The sequence below is a fragment of the Plectropomus leopardus genome, chromosome 22 (genome assembly GCF_008729295.1).
Source record: "Plectropomus leopardus isolate mb chromosome 22, YSFRI_Pleo_2.0, whole genome shotgun sequence".
NCBI lineage: Eukaryota > Metazoa > Chordata > Actinopteri > Perciformes > Serranidae > Plectropomus > Plectropomus leopardus.
In genome coordinates, this window is record NC_056484.1 from 8,983,512 (window position 1) to 8,999,911 (window position 16,400).

The 16,400-nt window shown below is 40.4% G+C and overlaps 1 protein-coding gene across 1 annotated transcript in view; it reads right to left on the reverse strand.

Annotated features, from left to right (window-relative positions):
• Positions 1–16,400, reverse strand: part of LOC121961330 (IQ motif and SEC7 domain-containing protein 3-like) — a 120,681-nt gene that overhangs the window by 38,159 nt on the left and 66,122 nt on the right. The window contains 3 exon segments of the mRNA XM_042511276.1: positions 7,975–8,284; positions 8,287–8,659; positions 8,661–9,242. Of these exon segments, the coding sequence (XP_042367210.1) occupies positions 7,975–8,284; positions 8,287–8,659; positions 8,661–9,242 (1,265 nt within the window).

Here is a 16,400-nt window from a genome sequence, read left to right on the forward strand (position 1 = left end):
GCTGTTACGCAGGTTAGACCGAGCGCTAGACTGTGGTGTGTGTGGTTTCCACCCAAATGCAGCCTGTTTCATCCAAAGCAGATTTGAAAAATGATAGATAACACTAAAAGTATATGAATTCATGACGGTTGTGTTGCACTTTGCACTGCGTTTGGTGCTCAGCCACAAAACAGAGAGAGAGAGAGGCAGTTTCAAAACTAGAAAATCTTGATAGGGATAAACGATAACATTGGCAAGTCATCAGTATTGGCTGATATTGGCCTTATAATGAATTATTGGAAGCAGCTGACATGCTTTTTCTTATTATGCACAATGAATGAATATTACATACATTGTATTTCATGCCTCCATCTGCTGGTTGGCCATCACTGTGAGATTTTGCATGCATGATATAATGTTAATTCCACTGCAGAAGAGACTTGATGGTTGCTAAAATTAGTCGAAAAAGTATATATAGCGATATTGGTATTGATTATTGGGCAATTGAGTTGATGTCAGCATATTGATTCTCTGTAAAAAAAAAATCCAATATCGTGCATCCTTACATTTTTATGTGGTGGCGGATGCTGATGTTGTGGCGGTGCGCAACACATTAATAAACGTGCTGGAAACCCTGATTATGGACCTAAAAAATGAGCATAATAGGTTTTCTTTCATTTTTTTTTTTTTTTTTTACTTCTGAAGACATGACATGTTTCTGTAAAGATCATGCGGGTCATTTTGGAGGACAGACAAATGACGTCTTCATGTCATGTACGTGTGAAGAAAACTGGTATCTTACAAGGCTAAAGTGTGAAAAGGCAACAGAGTGCAACATAAAGACACACAGCAGAAGTGAAAGTGAGAGACAGTGCCAGACAGGACCGACATGTCATGCTAAAATGACTACTCAAACAAACTGCTGCATGCCCAGACATCTTTCTCCCTCACACAGTTTTCTTGTTTCCCTCCTCGTTGTGCAGAAACTTTTTCATCGTGGCCTCTCACCCCCATCATAAATACATGCTTCCCACACCACCTTGATATCCACTTTTATTGCCCCTCTATTTTAGATCTATTTCAGATGCGCACACTGGCCGTACCTCAGTGCTGTGTTTATGGCCTTCACAAGTGCTTAACTGTCAGTGCTGCATGTTGCCTATTTCTCTAGATGCACACATTTCTGTTTCATTACTAACCGCAGACAGATTGATGGCTGGTTAGTTCCCCTGTTCATTTTTCTGAGTGATAACACGGTTGTGTTGTGCGGTGTGACTGTAAACGCTTCAAAACCCTGAATCATTACACTGATGTGGACTTGCTGTTGTGAAGCGCTGCCCTTGTCCATCAAGTATGCGTTTGCTGAAGAGGTGAGAATATCATGACATTGATGCTTTTCCCTTTTTAGCATTTTTTTGTGTGTTTTAGCTGCAGTTTGAAACCTTGTCATATTTAGGTACCCCCAGAGCCCTTCATCTGCACATCATGTTCAAAATGTGTACAGTTGAATTATGAAATTATTGTATCATAAAAATCTAAATACTGACAGTTCAGTTGTATGAGGTCAGTTTAGTCAAATTTGCATTTCTACTGTAGAGTGGCAGGAGCTCAACATTTATCTTTAACTTTAACTGTTTCACCATTTTTCCTAATCAGTCTGTTTATAGCTGTGGAAGGCAGTTTTATTTTGGGATCATAGGACAAAAATTTACAGTCATACATTTTGAGCATGTTGTAATTCAAGTGGTCTGACAGAAAAGTAGATCTTGTAGCACATGACGGGGGAATTTGGCCAATCTGTTGTACATATGTAAATACTTTGTTGTACTGTCGACTAGTTTCTTGCTAACTTTTGGGCCATTTCTTTAAGTTGCTCAGCCTTCATCCTGTGTTTTTCAAAGAAATCAAGCCAATTTGCCCAGATTTCAAAGGGTTAACAACACAACTTAAAACCATCAGAACATCATCTGTCGCCAGGCTTCCATGTCAAATCGTTGTTGACTTGAGTCATTGTCTTGTCCTGAAATTTTGGTTACCCAAATTCAATTAATACCTGATGACGTTGGTGGCCAACTGGGTTAGCTTTAGCATGAAACTTTTTTTTTTCCCCAACATAAATATTACTGTTAAATTTTAGTTTTAGTTAAGCTACTCTACAGCCTTTCCGTGTACCTACCACCTGCAGAACAAAAAAGAGAGATTAGAAATGCTTTCTCTGTTCGCCATCTGGATTTCAGAGTTAGTAATTATGTGCTGGGTCATTTAGCACCGAGGGCAGAATGTTAATACAGGCGAGGTTTGTGTATGCATAAACAAACAAGCACAAACTCGTACATACACTTGAGGTTTTTTTTGCAGAGCTCTCTCCTGCCGGCGCCAGGTTATCTCTCTCTCTCGAGGAGTCGTGCAGGCTTTGCTGTGTTAATTAGCCTTCTCTGACATATGTATTCAGATCTGCCTTTCCCTCTGACTCAGCGTCACCTACGCTATAACCTACACATCTCTTATACGCCACCTTTTACTCTCTGATGGTGCTCCATATTATGCATGATCGAGAGTCGATCTCATTCTTCCATGAGCTGCTCTGGCGTCTAATAAATGCTTTCAGCACACGTCTATTGTGTCTAACCCAGAAGCATAAAATGGGAAAGCCATGCATACAAAAAGAGAAATCTACTCAGGAATATGTCATTAATGTCACACCACCTCACATCTTCCCCTCGCTCTGTTGGAAGTATGGTAGCAGCTCCCTTGTGTGATGATGGCGGTGTCCTTGACACTCTCTTTTCTCACATAATGGAGTCATTATTATTCCTCACACACTCAAGGTGGAAACTTTATCAAGTGGTCTCTCTCTCAACCTTTCCCACCCTCTACCTTTTTGTGTCTCTTCCAGTTCCTTCTCTTGCTTTAGCACTCCATTTCCATCCCTTTGTGTCTTTTTTTATTGTTTGTATGCAGGCCGACTGCACACATACACGCAAAACTTCTCTTTAATTTACTTCCTCCCCTACCTGTCTTGCAGCAGGTGCATAGACCACCTGCTGAAAGACAAACACACACATTGCATTACCCAACTGTGTGCATATGTGAGCTTCTTTTACCCGCATGATCAAGCAATACCCAAGTTTTAGCCCAAAGCAAACAGCCCTGTTTAAGATGCAAAGGATACAACAGTGCAGGTATTAGAGGGAGGATATGAACTGGTGGAACTAATAAGCCTCAAGCTCGATTGCCCCCTCTCTCTCTCTCGCTCTCTCTCTACTTTTTTTTCTTTGCTCTCCCTTCCTCATTCTGTCTCTCTCTCCCCCTGTAGCCAATTTATTAAAAGTCAGCTTATCTTTCAAGGTGTTTGATCAGGGGAATGAGAAGAGGGGATTGCAAATAGATAGAAAGGGCTATGAAACTTGTCATTTTCTGAAAACTGGGAGCTTTCATTAAACACTCATTACAAATATGTACAGTCCTCACTTGCCCTCTGAAGATATGTCATTAAAACTGTTGAGCGTTTCAAATAAAATCTAAACAAACAGATAAAATGGCAACGGCCAAACCTTCTCTGTCACTCCAGCTGCCTTTCATAGTGACACTTTCAAAGTGGACATGTCTGAAGGACTAATAGTACAGAGAAATGAAACAGTTGGATCTTTTTTTTTCTTTCAAATCAGGATTTTGTAGGTAGACTTGTCAAAATCATAGGCCAGACTCAGGCCAGTCTGCAGGAGATTATATTGGCATTGTGCGTTTCTACAAAACATGGCAACATTACATTTATATGTTTCATGCGTTTATGTCAACATATTTTATGTGACAGAGTTTATGAGCTGACTTTTGAGATTGGGAGGACAAGGGGAAGGTGGAGGCGTGGCACTTAAGCCAGGGTGCGGACCGCTGCTCAAGACCAACAAAAACACAACAGGTTGCTTTTTAGAGACTCATCACTGTATTTCTACCAAATTGGCTTGATTTCTTAGAAAAAAATTGGGAAGAAGGCAACTTAAGAATAAACGACCCAAAAATGATCAAGAAATTAGTTTAGTATTAAGGAAATTGCCTGAAAGTCAGCACAAAGAAAAAGAAAGTCAAAACAAACAAACAAGGAAATGGCCTGAAAAGGTGCTTAAAAATATAATAATTCTTCACCCTAATTTTAATCATGTAATTATGATAGATATTAATATGTGTTCCTTTATTGAAATGTAAAGTTTCATTGCATCTGCTCACTGAAAATGTAGAATTGTTAACTAACTTAAATAATTACTTCAGTCAGTAACAAATAAATGAGTTAAGTTTTCTCAGCTCAAATTTCAAAGCAGTTGTGCTAAACTTGATAACATTCAGACTGAAGTATTTATTTTGAATTGGTTAATAATGCTCCTTTTTTCAAAGTACAAATGTAACATATTCATGGTTTGCAGAAATGTACAACGCCAACATGTATTCTTGTGTTTAAGATGCTCGACAGAGGCAGCATTGTGTCGTCTGTCGCAGAAGAAACAAACTGATTATTGTTTGGAAGCAAGTGTCAATGCCAGTGTTCAAGGTCATACCTTGGATTATCCACTCTGTTTTCACTTTAGGTCATTTTAATCATTTTAAATTTCAGTTCTTCTGGTCAATTATCTTCCACATTTATGCAAGACTAAATCCTGACCTAAACCTAAAGGACAAAGTTTTATGGTTTGGTAACTATAACAGCAGTGCTTTAAGTAGTTTGACTGTGTCACATCGCTGTCTTAACATTGCCATTGTAGGTAGTACATTTCTGTATGCTCTTCAGAAGATCTCCCAAACAGATATCTTGCTACCTGAAGAAATAATATTAATGTACCTTATTGCTTCTTCTTGATAATACAACCCCCTCCTTGCCTTTGAAAATGGAAAAAGTAAATATATTATTTATTTTCTGTATTTTGCACACTTCCACTGGTTATTATTCTCCCTCCAGTAGCTGCACAGCTCGTTCCTGCTTCTCTTGTTTTCAGTGTCACGCTCTGGCATTGAGTCTAAGTTAATCGGCTTTATTGTGCACTTTTATTGCGTTGCAGAGCTTGGCAGTGAGCAAAAAAGATAATGTGTGTTTATGAGCTCCAATCTTCTAAATTTGTATGAGATGGCTTAATTGGGGCAATATCTTAACAAAATCTTGTAGTGATTTTGCACCCAAGGGAACACTATGTATTTTCAGACAAAGCCACATATTTTGGAAAGCAAGGAGAGCTTCTACAGAAAGGGTTGAGGTAGCAGGGACAAAATAAACCCCTTGGATTGAAATGTTAACAAATTTTTTCATCCCTGTTCCCAAGGTGCCGGTTCACACAGCGCTGAAGGAACTTTTAATTACATTCACAACTCTCTGCAGGATGACTAATGAGAATTTTAGGCTTTGTGGATTGCTGCCATTATTTTTTTCGGATTCACCCCTCATGAAGGCTCTTCCAACTAATTGTTTCCCAGCAACTCATCAGTGGTTGAGCTCATCTTATATGTGAGTGAGTCCAGTTCATTTATTTGAAGACTGTATGTGGGGTGTTTAGGTCCTTTAGGGTTCGCTCCGGGTGAAAAACTAATAGAGCATGTGGTAAATCTCCTCATTTAAAGATTCCTTCCCAGTGTGCTGCTGGCCGCTTCGCACATTGTCAGTCGTCATGTGGTTACAATCATTTTGAGTGTTGAACAAATAAAATCAGGGCTGTTTTTAGGGATAAATCAAGCTAAAAAAAATCATTATTTTAGGTTTTGTTCTGCCTTTATGGCAAATGTTAACAGAAATTTACTTTATGCAGCATGTATTTTCAGCCGTGTCACCAGAAGACAATGTCAGCATTTTACATTTCTGTAAACCCCAAATATGTCACATTTCCATGTTTTATACATATCATGTCACCTCGGTGAGATGCCTGCCAAGCTGCAGAAAACTGTTTTAGACCAGCAAACAAAACTAGTTTTAGCAGGTCATTGCTTTACCTTCAGCTGCTTTTTAGGATCCAAACGTGAGTGTTTTGTGGGGAAACTGCTGCTTGTCCTGCTAGGATAGTGGCACAAAAAGCAGTAGTTCTCTCCAGGAAATGGCTTCATTTCCTGCTGAGACAGTGCTACGAGAAGCGATTGTTTTTTATCAAGACATTACTGCATTTCCTGCCAAGAAATGTATTTTTATTTTTTTTAGCAAAGCAGTTCTTGTTTTCTTCCTTGATAGTGGCACAAAAAGCATTTTTTTTACCCACAGGGTTCCCACACATCCCTAAAAAGTCTTAAAAGGCACTAAATCCATCAATCTAAAATTAAGGCCTGCTTGGCATTACAATGTCTTAAATCAATGCTAAGATATTGGAGATGGGATTTTTATGATTTTTTTTCTGACATTGCAAAAGCTCAAAATAATAATGGTAAATGCATATTAAAAAACATAATTTTTTCATCAACATCCCCAAAGAGTCATGTTTTATATTAAAATAAATATTTGAAAAATAAAATAAATTTTCCTCGTAACTTATACAGTTCATGCCGGTACATGTTTTTTCTTTCCCTGTAATATTGGCGCAAGGATTGTTGAAGTGTTTTAAGTGAGACACAGCTGCATTTACTGCCAGTCACACAAAAAGTGGTAGTTCTAATGTATACCCAACATAATACTTGCAAATGTAACGTGTGAACAAATACCAACATTTTTTCTGTAAATTTGGTTGGTAATATATACAAAAAAAGATGTTTCTTAGTGCTTGTCTGAATATGTAATATGTTTATTAAATTATGTAAACTAGCCAGAGGTCATGATTCACCTGCGTTCTATTCTCTTCTCCAAAACTCAGTGATTTCGGCACACATCTCCAGGCTTCAGTGTTTCTCCCAACAAATCAACACAACAGATTCAGTCTGTTCTGGCCCTGTGGACTGTTGTCACCATGGCAACACCTTTTCCTCCTATCTCTCGCTGCCATGTAACCATCTTGCACCTGTCTGGAGCGCGTCCTGGGAAGTTCTTATCAGGTTTTGACTTTGTCACTCTTCACTAGGCAGCGGGGGAGAGCTGAATTCACAATGACAGAAAAGCTGCAACCTGCAAACAGAAACAAGCTTTTCAAGACAGACATGTTTTTCTTCTGCTGACAATCTGTGAAGCCACGGAGGAAAATGCAATGGGAGTTGGGTCGCAGGATGCAAGAGTTACCTATCGGTATGGGCTCTTGGCATTTACAGCGAACTTTAAGACTGGCACATCATACCTGACAAATATGTCAGATAAATCGTTGCATCAAGTTCTTAAAGTATCTAAGGATTGAGGTGTTTATCCCACTGCCATTTCCGCCACGTCTGGGTGTGCCTCTAACTTCGTTTCCTTCACTTCATTCCTTTCCTCTTACAATTCAACCTTCAGACAGCTCTCTGTCTCAGTATTTCATCCTCTCTCTTTTTGTCCCCGCTCTGATGTGTTTTTCCGAAACAAAAGAAGACACCTCAGATCTAGCGTGGGATGTGGGCCTCATTCTGTTTGTTCTTTAAGCACAATGGGGATCTATGAGCAAAAGTGCTTCTTTTTGCTCTTTTGAGTCCAGAGGGTCTTATCAAACTTTATGTACACCTCAGTGCCGAGGTACAGACTGTACTTACAGTATTGTCTCTTTTCTGATAAATCCACTGTCCTTTATCTTTTTCCAATATTAATCCACCCCCCCACACCACCACCACCTGATGACAAAAGTCAGCTCATATATCTTCACTTTAGAAATATTGACGTGTCATATGTATAAAATGTGCAAATGTAACATATTTGTGGTTTGCAGAAGAGTGTAATGTCACATCAAGTGCGTAAAAGTTGCTCAGTTCAAAATACCAGACTAAAAGAACCGTTTCTGTCATGTCTGTATCTCTCACTGCTCATTTTATGTTTCAGTAAGTTAATCATGACGAACCAGTCGGCACTGATTCATAAGTGATTCCACTAAAGGCCTGATTTAAAATCATCAAAGGAATAAAAACGCAGTGGCTACTTACACATTGAAGAGATTGAGGCCGATGCGGTAGAGGCGTTTCCGCATGACGTCAGTGGACAGCGTGGGCGATTTGCAGCTGGAGGGGTTCTCACAGTGGTAGCGTGGCAGGCTGAGGATCATGGCCTGTAGCGCCTCCTTGGATGACGCTTCAGACGTAGAGCGTGCCTCTGTGGACGTGCTGCTGCTGCTCATCTGCTCTGAGCTGTTATCTGCCGTCTCCGAGCCACACCTCTTGACTTCCAGCGGCTCTACCAAGGGCGAGCTCCGCTGCAGGGGTGGGGGGGCGTGAGGGGGCTCTGTGGGTGGTGGACCACCATGACAACCTCCTCTGGGTTTTGAGGAGCTGCCATCTTATCCAGAGGGGTTAGGGGAGGCTGCTCCTCTTCCCCAAGCTCTTCTTCGCTTGGAGGAGGAGCAGGGAATTCAACATCTAGCTCGTCTTCTTCCTGCGATTCGGGGGGTGGTGGGGGCTCTTGTGGGGGCGGCGGCGGATCTATAGGTTCAGCTGGGAGCTCTGCAGGGGGAGGAGGGGGTTCTTGTGAGTGGCCAGGAGGGATGGAGGCTGGAGTGGAGTTTGTTGTTGTGGAAGTAGTCGTGACAGAGGCGGGGGCTCCTTCGCAGCTGCCGAGGGTGACGGTGGACGATTCCATGACAGACGATGAAACACGGAAGTTCTGGCTGTCAAAACTGCACCGTCACATCTCGGAACGCCATCATCAGCTTGCTCGCGCTTCTCGACAGGTCACTTGGGTCCACCGGGACTTGATGTATCGTTGACTCTCCCACACCACCTCCTTCTCCTCCACCTGCTACTCCTGCTGCTGCTGCTGCTGCTGCTGCTGCTGCACTGAAGGAGTCGGCGCTGAACTGATAAGTGCCGCCTTCTTGCAGTGAGCACATTGTCTTCAGGCTCCAGTTGCTGAGTGCATCGTCGATAGACTTTGCCAGTGACTGGACCTGTTCAGTGAATGAGTCTTCCAGGTCGGTCAGGGTGCCGCCGACTGTGGCGGGCAGGGACGGCGAGCGCACCAAAGGGATGCCTGTCAAGTTGCAGCCTTCTGCCAGGGCCCGTTCAGCAGAGAAACCTTCGTGTTTTGCACGCGGGACCTTGCGCAGGGAGATGCGTCGAGGCAGACGACTCTCCAGCAGCGAATTGCGGATCTTCTCAAAGTTCTTGCTGAGCTGGTACTGGCGGAAGGCGGTCTGGATCTTGCAGGCAGCACGGCGGGAGATGAGGTGGCCACCGTATTTGTGCTCTAACATTTCGATCTGAGAAAGAGAAGAGAGAAAGATACAGAAGGAAAATAATGAATGGCTAGTTTGAAATTCACAAGACAAAGATAACAACCTGTCAGGACAATCTGCAATTATAGCTGCATATTGATTAGAAGTCGCAGAACAAACACAAGATGCACACAAATTGGTGAGAACAGAAATAGATGGTCCACTGGAAACATCCAGTGAATGTGCCCTTTTCATATCTCATTGACCTATGGTGTGTTTCATTTGCACTGAGAAGTTGGAATTTCCAAGTTTCCGGTCAGAAATTTAAGCTGGCATTAACTGGCACTTCATTAACAGTAGTGAAAGCTGTTGTAATTATCCTTTTTTATTAGCCCTTTTGTTTTATTTTTTCTATATTACAACAGTGGTACACACTATTCTGTCGCTACAGTGTTTTTATGCGCAACATACGGTGTGATGCGTTGTTATCAATTAGTATTGCTAAGTATGGCTAACTTGGCTTGCACTGGTACTAATAACAAAATCTTGTTTTTCTGATAAGTTGCCTAAATTGTTAGAGAGAGGTCAGGTCAAGTAGTTGGCTTTTTTTTTGCAATGGTTGCCATACCCAAAAAAATCCTTAACATTTCCAAGAGAAGTTTTAAAAAAAATAAAAATAAATAATAATAATAATAATAATAATAATAATATCATGAAACAGGCAATCATTGCTTACACTGAAAAACCCTGTAAAATTAAATTATGAACCTTAATTTAAAAATGTGCAAAAACAATAAAGGTACAGAAATTTTCATTCAGTGTTTAGCAAAGTGGCAATTTTATTTTTAGTTTTTTTTTTCCAAATTTATTACGATCAAACACCCTCTTTAAGTGATAGTACTAAAAGTTTTATTGTAAATCATTTTTAATAAAAAACGTAAAACATCTTAATCCAAATGAAGTGCTAAAAACAATAAATTTACAGAAATTTTTATTTAAGGCTTTATGGGACATTTCTTAGCTGCTGGCTTTGTAAAAACTAAAAAAAAAAAATAAAATAAAATTGCCTAAACACTGAACGAAAATTTCCATGAGTGACCCTGAGAAGACAAAACATTGCCAAGGATTCCCATAATCCCCTGCATCACGGATGTAATATTTGTGAAAAGGTCACTGCCAGTGTTTCAGCATTTTTCATATTCTCCTGCTTCTGGCTGTGGTGCATGGGAGATGAATATGGTATGTGAGCTGAATAGCAGGTGGAGTGTGGGTGGGAAATGACTGAGCTGGACATTAAAAGAGGAATGGGGATAATTGCAGTGGTAAAAGAAAAAATAAATGAAAATCCCAGGAGGTGAAAGGGGCTGAAAGTCCAATTTTTTGGAACGAGTAGGCAAAATTCAAACATAAAAGTCCTCCAGATCCTCACATGGCTCAGTAAATCTATTCTGGAGGCTGGCCTTGTGATGTGTGCACTGACACTACATACAGTTTGGTCTGAAAGAGAGAACACACAGTAAAGGCTGACTCATGGCATTCGGACAAACTGTTCATTTCCTCGGCAAATAGAACTCATAATCTCCGCGAATCCCATAGAGAGGTCCTCCACGCAACTTTAAATTGTCTGAAACTGAACAAGCCATTAATCTTGCCTGTGAAAAATTGCTCAAATGCTGTGGGAAATAGATAGAGATGTAATATAGCCATCCTCATCTGGCAGCAGCTCAAACACTAGATGAGACCTCTTTTGAGTTTCCCAGAACAATCAGGGTGTGGGTATCTTTGGAAGTGCCAGAAAGCGCTCTTATCTTCTGCCGTCACTCTGAAATCCTTTTCATTCAGACTAAATCAATGAATATAATTCTGTTTCTGTTCTAACTGCATCAAGGGCAGGAGTGTGGGGGAGAATTCAGCTTTGAAAGAATAGCAGTGTCACAATCTGTCAAAAAAAAATCGACGCGTTCTAAATATGCTGCATAGAAAGTGCACATTAAAAATAGCGTGGCATTTAATTCTAGGAAAAAGAAATCCTTGCTGTTCCCTCCATCGGTGTTGTCTTGTATCAGGGTGATGTGTACATGAGGATTAATGCAGTCCAAGTAAAACATCCCTCCTCTAAAGTCAATTGAACCAACGGTTACGCAGCCACGAAGGATCAAAATGTGACTTTCAGTGCTAATCTCCTCTCACTTCAGTCCTGGACAAAGTCACCCAACCACCTCCTGATAGGCTGTAATGCCTCGAGGGTTTGCAATTTGTGATAAGTGGTTAGTTCAACAAGATGCAGCCTCTGCCGTTGTCACTGGAGGAACGGAATCACATACAAAGCGCTTTAGAAAAGTGGAATGACACTGAAAATCCATCTTATCTACTCCATTTACATTTCACTGCAGAGCCTCTGCGAGCAAAGTGAGACGCGCCGAGAATATTAAGGTGCTCCCTGAATAGGACGCCGGTTTCTGTACTGTATCTGCTGATGGCGACTTCTCTGTCAAACTCTCGCAGACTGGTCGAACTCAGCCTGAATATTCATCACTTTTTAATCTGGACTGTTCAGTGACTGCGCCGTGTGCACGAGTTAAATGACAATGTTAGCCTTATATCGCCATGACGGTGCTCCAAAATAGACCCTGTGTAGGTTTTAAAGACAGGCACGGAGGTAATATGATTGACCTCATTACTCAGAAAGGTGTCGCTCATCAAAACAAATTGTGCAAAGAGTTCCACTGCAGAGGTGCCCTTGGTTGTGAGAGAGGGCCGTCAGTGCGGCTGCGTTTGATTAAATGTGGCAGTCGAGCTTGTTTGTTTTGCCTTCTGCGTAAGCAGGGTCGGGGGATGATGAATAAAGCATTTGGGTCACGCTGCTTTCTTTATCAGAGTGTGTATCTGAAACACTTTGCCATTCAGATGGAATTGTAGCCACCAGGACGAACTGGGACACTGATGGGAGGAATGAGACATGGAGAGGAGGAGGAAAGTGGACAGGATTTCATTCCAGTCTAGTGAGGATTGTGTTGGGACTAGAGATGTGCCAGTCACTTAGGAATGTAAGCCCAGTATTCACTTTTTTTGGGGTCTTTTTTTGGTTTTTGGGTCTCGACTAACTCCTGAGGGAAATATATGTGGCCCTTTAGTTTGTGTGTTCTGCTTTCCACCATCTTTATCAGCTAGTCACTCTCTGTCGTTTGGTGCCAGCAAGTAACAGGCTTTTAGTGCTTTTTCTCTCCAAACAGCTACGGCTTAAAAAAATGCTATATCACCCCTTTTTCCCACCAAAATTAGCGTGTGTATGCAGGTTTGTCAAACCCCTTCAACTTTTTTTGATAATACTGAGTAAACAGCAGGTTGCTAAATAAAAAGGCAGTGAATAAATACATTTATCTACTTTTGCAACTCATGTGAGCAGAAGGCGTTGTCTTGGAACGTGAGCAGCACACTCTGCTCCGGTTTGTAATCCTACTTTGCCTTCACTTTTGTCCAGCAGTTGAAAAGCGAGGCACGAGAGCACAGGAATTTCTCTGGGTATTGAGGAGCTGTAGTGTTTACTCATGGGCATACTGTAACTAACCCTGTACATTTACTTCCTAAAAGTTTGGCTGCTCCTTTACTGCTAGATGCTTTCAGATCGGCGAAATAAGAAGAACCCGGTCTAGACAGTCACCATCTTCAGTGTCGGTGTGAATGCTCTTTCAGGAGGATTGACGTTTGCAGTCCAGGTGGGGGTTGAAAGTAAATAAAAAAGCTGCTAAACAATGAGCTGAAAGTCACTATAAAGCTCCATACAGCCGAAGGGAGATTCAGATTTGGATGATCATTCACTGTAAGTTTATGGTTTCGAGAAACATTATAGATACACTCGCCCACAGTTGGCCTCTGGGGTGGAGTAAGGGCCTTAATGTTGATTTTATAAAGCCTGATGAATATCATATTAATACAGACTGGCCACAATAATCACAGCATGAAAAGGAGATGCCTGTATATCACCAGTTGGGACTTAACTGTTGTTCACAGATCTACATGTACAAAAGGGGAGGACAAATAAATAGCAAAAAGATGGATGAAACAGACCACAGACAGAACAAGAAAACAAGTGACTCGGGGTGCTGAGAAGGTGAGATATATAGAATGAGGTGGCGAGGACAGATGACTGCGCCAAGAGTGGCCACCGCTGAAAATCCCCCCCTATTAGCCGACTGTCAGTTCTACCTCTGATCACTTCACTAAGCGCTGATGGAGAGAGATTATTCCGGAGGCGCAGTGGTTTGAGAGCACGGTGATGGCACTGCTCTGTTCCACCAGGGTCTCTAAATCGATTTTGACGGGCAGATCAGCACCATGCTGACCTCGTGTTCCCCTTTGAACGAGGAGAGGGGGGAGGTGGAAGACAAACTAGTGCAAAGTGGTACGACGCTGCAGCGTGCTGTTCTACATATACTGAGAGGGAAAGGTGTAATTCTTTTGTAAAGGATGGAAAACTGTGATTGTGCAACTGCATAAAATTAGGGAGTATGTACAGTATATTTCTCTAAAACAAAAAAAAAAGAAAATAGGCTGTATGTCCACACAAAATGGTGGTTTAAACCCTTTGAAGCCTGAAGCTTGTTTTGTTTAAAAAAAACATGTGGAAAAGGCAATGGGCAATACCAGAATGAATGACCCAAACAGAAGAAAGAAAAAAATAATAAAATAAAAAGAAAGAAATGAATATTACCTAAATGAGCTGAGAAAAAAATCATACAAATGAAAAAAAAACAAAAAAGCAGGAAAATATAAAATAAACCGAAATAAACAATAAAAATGACCGAAACAATATCGTCATTCTGTGATATAATTTTAAAATGTATAATTATGATATATAGTTATCGGGATATTTAAGAAAGTACATTTTTAAAGCTACTCATTTCTTGCTATTAGCCGGGACATTTCTTGTCAAGTTGCTCATTGCCTTTGCTCTTGATTTAATGGTTTTAATACTTGTGAAAGGAATATGAATGCAGCATAGGAAAAGTGTTGGAGATCCAGGTTTGAAAGGGTTAATAGAAATGTGTGCAGGAGCTAAAGCTGATTCTGAGCATCAGATAGAGGTGGTGGACGTCTCGGCTTGAAACATGGGACTTTTTCTGCCTGTATATGAAATATTAATGCCCAGAAACAAATGTGCTTTCGTCTGGACATGTTTGTGCTTCAAATGAAAATGTGTCTCAAAACAAAAGGTCAGCAGAAAACTACAATACAATTACAGTTTTTGAGAGGAAGATTTAGCATTTTGAGAGTATTGTGCAATGATTATTATGTTCTCTCTCTTTTGGAGTTTTATAGTAGAATTTCTTAAGTTAACTTGGCATTACGTCATTCGTCCAGCTGAGTAATCTTTAAACTGCATGACAGACACATTTTACTCTTGACATTTGTACTTTATTAAACTAAATTTATTAAGGGGCAAGCTTGGAATTTTGAGAAGCGTGTTAACCTGCAAAATTTAGGATTTGGATATTTTTTCAGCATTTGAATATATACCCTATTCACAGTAGCAGTCACAGTAAGTAGTTTATGGGACAGGGTTTTTTTTAAATACTTAAAATTATTTAAAATACTAATTTTGGTGAACTAGTTCTTTGTCACTGAGGCAATCAGCAACAAATTGCTATTGAAATGAAATTAATTTCTCAACATTTTGGGAAATTTGCTCATTTCTTCTCTCAGGCCAATATAAATATAAAGCTAAACCCAGCAGCATGTTTAAATTAGCTTAGCTGGATTCTGTCTAAAATGTAAAAAAATCCACCGACTCACTGTAGTTCACTAATCAACACTTGATATCTTGCTTATTTTATCCAGCAGCTTTTTGGCAACCAAAAAATGGGGGTGCATGTTAGCAACTCATCGTTTTTCCTGCAGTATTTTTTTTTTACCGAGACATCACTGTATTTCAGTCAGAATTGTGCCCAAAACATAATCTTTAACTAACCATAAGCGAGTGGCTTTGTGCCTCAACTTAAATATGCTTCTCTTTAAAATAGAGGTAAAATTGTCAGCAAATTGCATTCTTTGTAACATTAAAAACAGCCCTCTCTGTTAAATTATGATTTTAGCTATAAATTTACCAGCACCACAATTCAGGAATTTCACTTTTAGATGTGCAGAGAAAACACTGATGTGGATAAGTAAAAACAGCCGTTTATCAGATCTCACATGCTGCAGGAATGAGGGGGAAAATGCAAAGCCAAACGATTATTAGCCTTCATGCTCATGCACACTGTCTTACAGCACAGAAACATCTGCATGATTAATGAGATGATATATATAACAGCAGAACTGGGACACAACTAACGCTGACTGTATTACAAAAATGAGGATGACAATAAAAAGACTTGATGTCATCAGAGGAGGGTGATGCGTTAAGATGAGACATCCTTGACCAAAGTCAGCACTGAAAAAAGATGAGTGGTTACTGAATGACTAAATTCTGACGCAGAGAAAAGACTGATGGAAGAAAAGGATTAAACTGACTCCTCTCAGTCAAACCCCCCCCCCCCCAAAAAATAGAGTGTCATTAGCAGCAAGCTATTGAACAGTGTCATCCCATTTGCTTATCCGTGCACTTTTTGCATCAGCACTTTTAAGACAAGCTACTAAACACATTGAACTAGCCCCTGTTTGACATTTCTTGCATGCCCTCTACTTGCGCATTTAGTGTAATTATGAGTGAACACAGGCCATCAAACTTTTCACTGCTGAATGTTTCACTTTATGAGATAAATGCCTTTTGATTTATGGGCTACTTATATTACTCAAGCAGAGATTAGCAGCAATTACAGGGCCAAAGCAGGGGCAGTCGTTTAAAGTCGGGTCTCTCATCACCTCTCACTTCATCACCCCCCCGTGAAACAAAAGGCTTTGAAGTCGGCGACGACTCAACCTGCATCACTTACTTCTCCAAGATCTCTCTGTTTGATGAACAACTTTTAAGTAAATTTGTCAGTGCTGTACAAGCAGGAAAGACTTTGGCTGAAAGAGTTTTAAATAGACTCAGAGCAAATGGCAGTGAAGGCAGCAAACAAGTCGGAGAAACGTGGGGTCATTTAAAGATATTTTAAAAGTAATTTAATAACAAATTTTCCTCCAGCATTATGGTTAACTACAGCATCCTACCATAAACTTTATGTTGTCATTACAGTCATTTACTTTAACAGTATATTACTG